This window comes from Hevea brasiliensis, chromosome 9 (genome assembly GCF_030052815.1).
Source record: "Hevea brasiliensis isolate MT/VB/25A 57/8 chromosome 9, ASM3005281v1, whole genome shotgun sequence".
Lineage (NCBI taxonomy): Eukaryota > Viridiplantae > Streptophyta > Magnoliopsida > Malpighiales > Euphorbiaceae > Hevea > Hevea brasiliensis.
This window is the reverse complement of record NC_079501.1, coordinates 87,757,859-87,768,911: the sequence shown is the minus strand read 5'-3', so window position 1 is coordinate 87,768,911 and position 11,053 is coordinate 87,757,859. Positions and strand designations below refer to the sequence as shown.

The following is an 11,053-nucleotide window of genomic DNA, read 5'->3' as shown; positions in this document are numbered from 1 at the left end:
TTATATCATTTTATAGGTTAAATTTCCTTTTTATTATTGTATTTTATTATTTTCTTTTCAAAAAATAAAGTAAAAAGTAGTTTGATTATGTCAAATACTTTAATTATTCCATTTATTTTTAAGTATATTTTTATATATTTCGTCAAATATGCAAGATAAATTTTTAAATAAAATATTATTTATATATATATATATATATATATATATATATAGAAATTATTTTACTAATAAAACAAAAATATGAATTACATTGTTTTAAATTAAAAAGCAGAAAACAGTAAAGGCTAATTTATTAAAAAAGTTTAAATTTAAAAATTAAATTATAATTTAAAAAACAAATAAGACTAACTTGTGAATTTCACTATATTACATGTATTTAATTATAAATTAATCATTTTTTTCTTTTTCTTTAATTAATTTTCTTCTAATTTTATGAGACTGATCAGTCAATCACAAACAACTCTTATATATATATATATATATATAAAATTTTAGAAATCTATTAAATAAATAAAATTTAAAATAATTGTATGTTAAATAATTTACCTCTATTAAAATAATGATATGATAATAAAACATCATCTATTTTATTATTTCTTGAGAAATATCTTTTACGAATATTATCAGAATTTTTGCACCTTTTTTAATTTCATATATACATAATAAATACATGAAACAGTGTCTCCTAAAAAAATATTTGAATCAGTGTATCCATTTAACAGACATATCATTTCAAATAACTTCAATTAAATTCCAAAAGCAATTTCAAAGTAATCACAGAAGTAAAGGAAGGACATAAAAAGGAAAAAGTGGAGAAAAAAAAAACTATACTTTTAAAATTTTTGTAATTTTACTCTATATTATAAAAATTACTAATTAAATTATAAATTTTTTTATCCCTTATCAATTCTATCATATCATTAAGAAAACTATTATTTTACTAACAGAACACTATATAAGACACAATGCAAGCATGAGCTGATTGCAATCAATATATAAGAGGAAGACATATCTTTAAATGAAAGGAAAAAAAATATATATTTAATTTTATGTAAATATCTCATATTAATATATATTTGATAAGTTGCATTTAAATTTCTATATTAATTTAATGTTGATAGATGAAATAAAGATATAGAATTAGAATACTTAAAGAGATCGGAAATATGTATTTTTAGGTAAAAACATATTATTTCAGTATACTAATATGAAATATAGACAAGTTGCATTTTTACGCGATGCTTACATGACGTTTCTGTTAATCAAATAATAGTTCTCTTAAGGATGAGATAGAAATGGTAAGAATTAAAAAATTTAGTATTTAATTGGTAATTTTCATAATTATGGTAGAATTGAAAAAATTAAAAAAGTACAGGGTTTTTTTTGTGGTTATCCCAAAGAAAAAGATAATAAAACTTTAATTTTTTTTTTACATTTTTTTTTTTTTTTTTTTTTTTTTGTGGGAGGAGGCGAGGAAGAGGAGATTTTGGTAAATGATGGTCATCTAATTCAAAAAAAAAAAGTCAATAATAAACTAAAACAAATGGGTTGTTTGAGTATAGTGATAAGACCCATTGTGCTTATAAGGAGATAACTCAGGTTTTGATCCTTGGAGAATGCATTGTTAGGGGAAACAGCCATGAACGCTCAAAGGATAATATCTTCTGTGAATCGTAAAAACATAAAGAGATACCCTGATAAATAAATTAAAAAAAAAAGTTGTTTTAAGATGGGTCCTAGAGGAGGTATTCAATACAAGAAGAACAAAATGACTTGATCATCAGATTACCTATGCAAAAAATGCACAAATTACCCATCTGTTGATACCAATCCACATCAATATCTGATAGAAGATGCAAACCAGAATCTAATTAAACAGCAGATGATAAAGTTTAATGAAGGAGAGAATCACAGACAGGCAAAATTTTTGCTTTAAATTTCAGCTTGGAGCTGATCTTCTACATTGCAATTCATTAGCCCTATGCTTTGGCAAACTATCAGAATCCATATCTGAAAAGGATGAATATGATGCATACACTTTCTTCTGTGATCCACAACAAATCCTGTAGTTCCTACAGGCATACTTTGCAGCTTTCCAACAGATCTTGCATGGTAGCTTGATGCAGCACCAAACAATGCAAAGAGGACAACAAACACAGAATAGACAAGCACTGCAAGTAAACTCTACAGCCTTATAGTAGCAATCTGAATAGTGCTCCTTAGACAAAGAGGAAGAACAGGAATTGGAACAAGGCCTTGACTCCATTCTGTCATGTCTCTTATCAAGGAAATTTATCTTTGCTTCATCTTCAAGGATAAAAACCTGCCTTCAGTATTAATGCTGGGATAACTTCAGAAGGGGATTTGAACAATACAGGATGCTGTAGTTATGGCTATAAACACTGCAAAGGCATCTTCCTGAGAAAGCTTTGAAGGTTTTGTCTTGTACACCTTAGCAACTAGCTTACCGTATGCTTTCTTCTTTACTGTTCTTTTAGTCTTCTTTCCCACCTTTTTATCAACTTGGAACCTGAGTAGGAATATGCCTTGGGCTTGGAAGTCTTTTTCACATGCTCAGATTCTTGCAGGAGCAGGCTGCTTTCTTGACGGTGGTAAAGACATTGATAAAATTCCGTAACGAGTTTTTTGACAGTGTTTATTGGCATAGATCTCAATAGGGGTTACAGAAAATTTCTTATCTATTGACAAACAAGATATCGAATAACAAAAGTGAAGTTTTATCAAGATTTACAGGAGAGATTTCCTAATCCAATTAGATGCATAAACTGTGAAGGAATTGAAGTTGATAACCTAAGAAAGGAATCACATACCCATCTTAGGACCATAGATGGCAGGATTAGGGATGGCAACTAGGTTTGGTATTTTCAGGTACCCTACAAATTCAAGGTCTATTGGGATAGATTTGGGTGACATATAATTAAGATTTGGACAACATAATGAATTTGATTTTAAAAAATAATACTAGTGTAAGATTTGAGTTGAGTTTAAATTTTTTATGTTTTATATAAATAAATAAGTAAATATAATTATATATAAATTATATATATATATATATTTTTTATGAGAATATTTATAATTTTTATATATTATATTTTAAATAATTAGAATTTAAATATTTTGTAAAATTATTAAATTTTAAAATATAAATTATTAATAAATTAATTTTTTTTACAAAAATTATTAATTAAAAAATAAAAAATTAAATTAATTCAGATATTATTCTAAAATTAATAACTAGTTTTGGAATGGGATCAAATATTAATAATAATAACCCAATATGAATTCGAATACGGTGATTTTCATAATTACTCTATCCGTTGTAATCCTTAATCAATTAAATGTAGTTTCAATTCTTAAATATTCGATAAAAACAGTCTTCCAAGAGATGAAAAGAAAGGGTTAATATATATAAAAACGAAAAAGGCATACAACGTTTAATTGAATATAGTTATTACATGCATATAAAGCTCATAAAGTAATCTACTTTTGAAGCATTGGATACAATTATAAATTTCATCAAGTTCATGCCTTTTTGTTCATTAAACGAAAACAAAAATGGAAAATGAGCAACGCGTAGCATCACTGAAGGAAAATACAGTCATTCAAAGAGCTGTACGCAGCATAAAATAAACAAAAAACAATTTCAATTCTTTAAAAAATTGATGAATTTTCTCAGCAATAAGGGCATCTGTCAATCGATTGACCACATCAACAACATGCAACAATGTAAGAGTGCATGAAATCAGATGGATATCAAGGATCTCATGAATCTAATTTCAATGCCCCGCAGGAAAGTGTTGCGGCTTAAATTCTCATGTAGAGATTGTGTGAGATGCTGCCTCGTTATCGTTGCCTTCAAAGTCTCTATAAAAGCCTGATTAGCTTGAAGTCTTCCCTTGACATATGAGGCTCGAGCATCCACTGCCAACTTGTTGGCTTTCCCAGCTTCGTTTGTCCGTTAACTTTTTGTTATGTTCAAATAAGCCAATTTTTATCTTTTTTTTTTTTTTTAAATAAATCCTCACCTGCAAATAAACCAAAATTTTTATCAAAAAAATTGAAATAATAATTTTCGTAATTTTTATTAATAAAATATTAATTTTTGGTCGTCTTATTCTTCTTCGCGATTTGGGTTGAATGGTTGAGGCCATCGCCGCCTCTCCAACAGTGGCCAAACACCCAGCAACACCTCAATCGCACCACCTCAACTGCCACCCCCGCTGAATGCGACCTCATCTCCTGACTACCCAAGTTTGTCACCTAAGCATTGACCCCTCAACTAGTGGGTCATCCAAGTCCTTTTTGTTGTCTGGCACCATAGCCTTGTCAAATTGTAGGGGGCCCTCGGCTTCCATTTTCTCTCTATTCCATGACCATCTCATCCTCAAATTGCTTGAACGGTTATAGGCTTCTTCAGGTTCAACATCAACTCTTTCACACATATCCCCCAGCGCATTGAACCTCTGTTCCACCTTTTCCTTGATGCCATCTGATGAAAATAAGAAATTAGATAAATATCCACAGCTGCCAACAATATTCTATCTACACAACTACCACGCCATGGACATGCAAAATAGCTAGCACAATCAAGCCCTGATAATTATATCCCAAAAGCTCTCGTATTAGAAAGAAAATACAGGCCACCATAAGTTCATCATTCTAATAATTATCACTTAAAATGAAAAAGAGCTTAATGGAAACACCATTGTATATAGGCTAAGAAACTTATTATAAAGTTGAAGGCAGAGATATTGAAAGCTAACCTGCAAAACATGCAAACTTCATGAATGGCATTTTTTTTCTTTTTGGTTACATGGTGGAAGACAAGACCAGAAATAAAATCTACAAGCCATGCATATAAGTACTCAACTCAACTCAACTAAGCATTTATTCAAAAAATTTAGGGTCGACTATGCTAATACCAAAAGCATCAGCCAAAACCAAACCAAGGGTAAGCTTGCCAGCCAGGAAGAAGCAGGATCCTACATTAAGAAGAAATGCCTAGCTTGCCAGCCAGCCCGCACAAACAATCAGCTCCCTGAAGACAAGGGTAAGCTTGATATGCCACTTCGGATCAAACATTTCCTTTATGTTGCAGATTGAAAGGCAAGAGGGCTGTGAGTGTCACAACTACCCCAAGAAGGAAACTCCACAGTAATCTTATTATCATCATTGACTCTCACTTTGCTAAAATATAATTTGATAATAAAGAACCCAATGATTATAAAAGCATATTATTTGCCAACTCGGAGAAGCAAGGTAATGCCTGGCCATCTCTGAATGTAAAGCCACTGCCTTATCCCTCATACCAAATATCATTTCACCAAAAAAAGATGTACTAGCTAGTTTCCTATATGAAAGCCAAATCCTCATAATAACAAAAATAAATACACATACATGGGCATATTCCTTGAGTTTCCAATGGTACACAAAAAAGAATTTGGAAAAATATGTTTTAACAAATTAGTTTCAGTAACCAAGCAGAAGACACTATAGCAAAACCCATCATATGCTCAATGAAACTCTATTTAACATGTATATTGTAAATATTTCCCTGCTACCTTAATATAATTCTATACAATTAGTCTTCAAACATGTAAGGATGCCTTTCATAAAAATTATTTGAAACTTGACAGCATGTCATACAGTTCATATACTACAAAAGAATTGTTCCTAGAACAAAAAGTCACCATGTGTCACTGATTGTGACATAAGATTGGGGGAAAAATTTTCCAAGTTCAATTCTCCATGAGTTAGGAAGAAATGCTTAAAAGAATTTTTCCACGGCACACCCTGGACACAAACAATATGAATTCATTGATCAGCAGAACATAGGATGATCTATCTTAATAGGCCCAATTCTTGAAACATCCCCAGGTGAAAGATTCAATTAGTAAAAGGATTAATTAACCCTTTTTGATGGGTCTCATTCAAGGAAGGTGAGATTGAAAGTTGGAGGAAGGAATATCTAGGTCAGGAAGGGTTACACTGGTTCAAGAGTAGCACTTAAGGACCCAAAAGTGTAACCTTGAAATGACATTAATTTTTAATTGCAAAGCTAATGACTGAATGATCTACACTCCTGTTCCAAACAAAGCACTAATCCGGTAAACCCTCTAAATTTTAGTTGCTTTAACCAGCAGATTAAACGAATTCTTTTAAGTTTCTCATCTACTCAAGAAATTAGACCTTCTATTAATATCCCCATCAAACTGCTTCTTGAATAATTAAAAAATACAGTGAAAACAATGGCTGATCGTGCCTCTTTTTTTTCTTTTTTTTTTTTTGGGTTATCAGCATGTGTGCTTGTTTGGGAAATTGTATAGCGTTTATAGCTACGAAAGTTCACAAGCAAAACAATCACCTAGGCCAACAAATATAACCATTGCCATTTAGATACCTATGGGATTACCAACCAGGTTAAAGTCGCAAAATGCAAACCAATCTAAGCAACACTTAAAAAATTCTTGAAATTATTGGTAGGAGATTGCAAATTTAGTGGTACATTGGTACTCCAATTCCAAAATTTTTTTTTCCCTTTAACCATTCAACAAGCAAAGAAATTAGTTTCAGATCTAGAAACTACCATAACAAGTTAACTATTGCAAACCTTTTAAAGTTAGAAGAAAAAAAAAGGTGAATTTCACGTGAAGACAAAATAGCAAAATGAAATTACAAACAAAGGCCACAACAGAAATTCTAGATCTAGGGAGGGGGAAAAAAAAAGGGAAAAAGGTCACACCATTATACCTGGAAGGAGCTTATACCAGCTAAGTATATCCTCTAGAATTTCCTCACATTCCCTTGTGTCCTTCAAAAAACCTTGTTCCATTGCCTCCTTAATCATCTCATCCCATTTATTGTCATCCATGTTGAAGTACTCATCCTTCAGGATTTTCTTCATGACATTCCTTGGCGTTGTACAATTCATCAATCTCCTCATCAGTCTGATACAGCTCCTTAAACTCTGATTCAAATTTTTTATCCTTCACATCATCCAGTGGCTTCATATGGAGTTCTTCCATCAAATCATCATCTGTCTCCTCGTGCTTCCTTGACAACCTCCAGTGTAAAGATTGCTTCCGTAATTGAAGGGAGCACCTCCTCATCCCCCTTGAAGTACTTATCCATTAGATCTTTCAGCTCTCACACCGGAAAACCAACCAAATAACTTACACATAGTACAAACTAAATAAAAAAAATATTACAAATAAATAAAAATATACAGAATATTCTTGTTTTATCAAAAACAAATGACAACCATGTTCAAAAATTATTTTGTCCTCTGCCAATACTAGCTTAATTATCACCATAAAATGTAACAAAATAGATTTTACCAAAACCATGCGATAAAAATTGCAGATTCAAATGCAGATCATTCAGAAGCAAAGCCCCATGAATAAAATTAATTAATTCACAAATGTGTGAAAATTTTCCCACATTAAGCAAACATAATACAATTTCCCTCTAAATCCCAGCTCCCATGATCCGTTGTAGCATCATTTCACATTAACTAGCAAATACACAAACATAAAGTATCCCATTTGTATTCTGAGAAAACGAGCAATAAAATAAAACAGGTTAACTTTTCAATCAAAATTTCAATTTTCACTAATTTTAAATGACCAAGAACGTCTCTTACTTAAGTTCCCAACTGCCTAAAACTACAAAACACTAAAGTAAAAAACTTCCCTTATTTTCCGATAAGTTCATATATTTTTCTTAGCGAGCAAACACATAATTACCATACAGAAGGAAAAAAGAAAATACGCCCATTAATTTGTTTACCTTTGTTAGTGACATCCTCAACCTCGACAGAAGCATCCTTCTCTTTGAGTTGTGCAAGCAAGCGATGATTCAGGGGATGATGTGATCGGGTTGTCACCGAACGAGTAAAGCCGGATAGAGGACTGAGTAGAATCGGCTAGTGAGGGATTTTGGGAAGGACATTGGAAGGAAAGCGAAGAAGATTTCCAGTGCAAACAGAGACATTTCCTACTGCTGCGCAGAGGACGTCTCATAATCACGGGTAATTTTTATAAGCAAGTTCGTGACCTTTAAAATTAGCAAGGTATAAAACGGCGCTATGCTGCCAGGGGTGAGCAATCGGTTCAAACCGAACCGAATCAAATCGAATCGAATTAAATTTTAAAAATTGAACCGTCAATTTTAGAAATTAAATCGAATTAAAATTGTTAAAAAATCGAATCGAATCGAATCGTTTTATTTCAATTCGATTCAGTTTAAATCGATCGATTTGATTTTTGATTGATTTTTTAATTTAGACTTGATTTTCAAGTTATTTGGTCTAATTTTAACTTTGGTTTGAACCTAATAACCATTAATCAATGAAATTAAACAATATATATATATATAATTAAATATAATTCATAAATTTTCCATAAAAGTAAATTAATTCAAAAATCGATTTGGTTCGATTTGACTATATAAATCACTATTCGGTTCGGTTCGGTTTAACCAATTTTTTCTCTTTAAAATCGAACCGAACCGAAACAACCGAAATTTTTATAAATTAAAACCGAACCGAACCGATTAAATTTTAAAACCGAACTGATTGAACCTAATTAAATCGATTCGATTCGATTTTTCGATTTGAACTGAATTCTGCTCAGCCCTAATGCTGCAGTAAGTAAAATTTACATGGGCCTATATATTAAATAAAATTATTATTTATAATTTATTATAAAAATTATTTAATTATTTTTATTTTTCAAATGAGTAAAATATATCAACATGTAGTTTAGCCTAAAAAATTATAATTTTATGAATTAATAAATTAAAGTATTGTCTTAATTCATATATTCATAATAATTACAGTATGATTGTTGCTTAGTATTTTTTTTAGAAACAATCTATAATGATTAGGATAAATGTAATTATTTAAAAGTTAAAAATAATTAAAATAAAATGAAATTTTAAAATTAATATTGAAAAAATATAAAAGTAGAAATTGGTAGGATTTAATCAATTAAAATAAGAAGAAAAAACATTTAATGAAAATTTTACAATACTGTTGTTTCTTCAAATAATAATATAAAATTGGGTTTTAATATATATAAATAGCTAGGATTGGTTGCCTAATATAGGGGAGAGCAATTTTCGGTTTAAACCGAAAAACCAAACCGAACCGATTGAATTCGGTTCAATCGGTTCAGTTTTAAAATTTAATCGGTTCGGTTTGATTTATAATTTTGATAATTTTGATTAATCGGTTCGGTTCGGTTATTTTCATAAAAAAATTAAAAAAATCGAACCGAACCGAAATTATTAATATATAGGAAATAAAAAAATCGAATCGAATTGAATCGAACCGAATCGAACCGAACTGAAATCAAAGAAAATCGAACCGAACCTTAAGATTTTTGAGTTTTGATTTCTAATTTTTTTTGTTTTTATGTTTTTATTATTTAGATTTAATGTTAAAAATACAAAATTTTATAAATTTTGATTTGATTGGTTTAAAACCGAACCGAACTGATATTTATCGGTTCGATTTTCTCTTATCAATCGGTTTGGTTCGGTTTTTAAAATTTTTGATTTTCGGTTTTCGATTTTTTCGGTTCGAGACCGAACCGACCGTTTGCACACCCCTAGCCTAATATATATGTGTGTGTGTGTGGGTGCGCGCACGCGCGTGCGTGTATAATTAAATGACATGAATATAAATTATTTTTAATTTACTATCATTGTTGAATTTTTATAATTTCATTTTTTAAATTATTTATTTATGAAAAATAAAAATATTACATTTAATTTATTATTTAATTATATTTTTTCAATTATTTGAAAAAAAATTAAACAATATTTTTTTGTGTAAATGTTGAATAAGTTTAATTATAATTATATTAAAAAAAAAGCAAAAGGAAAGAAAAAAAATATTAAAGTTAACACAAAAAGGATAAAGACTAAAATAATACTTTCACTATTTAATTTATAATTTAATTAAATTTTATTTAAATTATGTAAATAAAAGGTGAGGGTAAAGATGTCTTTTTACTGTTTCTAAAGAACAGTAAAAGTGTTGGCTGATTTAGTAATATATATAATAACTACTATTATGCCTCCCTTTAACAAATTAAAATCATTAATAAAATTATTTAATTTTTAATAAAATTATTATTCATTAATAAGACGTTTGATTCACAAAAATTGACACACAAATTAAAATAAATGAGAATAATTTTCTTTATAAATGTTTTCATAAATTAGAGAATCTGATTCTCACAATTAAGAGAATTATCATTCCTTTTTTTATCTCGATAATCAAAACACATGAAAATGATTAGGCTGTTAAAGGTTAAATGTTCAATCTTACTCGGTATTTATTAGGATGTTTTGATTAATATTTCATATTATTAATTAAAATAAAAAAATAAAAATAATTCAAATAATTAATTAAAAATTAAAAAATTATAATTACAATTATAACAATTAAAATAATCTTGATAATTAAAATGAAATAATAAAATAAGTATAATAATAATTAAAATGTAAAATTATTATTTTTATATGTTCATATAAATAATTAAAATTAAACATTATAATTATAATTAATTATACTAACAAAAATGAAATACGGTAAAAATATAATTTTTATATAATCAATTTAAATAAAAATTTTTAAATACAATTAATTTTAATTATCTAAAGTAAAAGGATAAAATATATTATTTTTATTTTTGCTTATAATTAAATAAAATTAAAAAAATTATAATTATAATTATAATTAATTCAAATTAAAAAAATAAAACTATTATTTTTATATTTTCTTATAATAATTAAAATTAAAAAATATAAAAATATAAAAAAAATTAAGTTAAGTTTCATTAAATGTAAAATAAGTTTGATTCTGATTTTATAGTTTATATATGTAAATCAAATATCTTGAAAAGGAATCTAACTCCAATTCCGTAGTGAATCAAATATAAATGAAAATTTATAATTTTTTTTTAATTCCATTTGATTCCAATTCTAATACTAATTTCAATTTTAATATGCAAATTAAAAGGGC

At 28.4% G+C, this 11,053-nt stretch overlaps 1 protein-coding gene across 4 annotated transcripts; it reads right to left on the bottom strand.

Annotated features, from left to right (window-relative positions):
* Positions 1-3,643: 3,643 nt before the first annotated feature.
* On the bottom strand, positions 3,644-7,978 carry LOC110634245 (uncharacterized). Of its 4 annotated transcripts, none has more exons than XM_058153898.1 (3): positions 7,810-7,977; positions 6,772-7,209; positions 3,644-4,510 (listed from the first exon to the last, which is right to left on the bottom strand). In XM_058153898.1, the coding sequence occupies exons 2-3, from the start codon at positions 6,962-6,964 to the stop codon at positions 4,278-4,280; spliced, it is 426 nt and encodes a 141-aa protein (XP_058009881.1). In that variant the 5' UTR covers positions 6,965-7,209; positions 7,810-7,977; the 3' UTR covers positions 3,644-4,277. The 4 variants fall into 4 exon arrangements, with proteins under 4 accessions (XP_058009881.1, XP_058009882.1, XP_058009883.1 ...); XM_058153899.1 differs by having other exon boundaries at positions 6,772-7,192; XM_058153900.1 differs by having other exon boundaries at positions 6,772-7,134.
* Between the last annotated feature and the right edge of the window lie 3,075 nt (positions 7,979-11,053).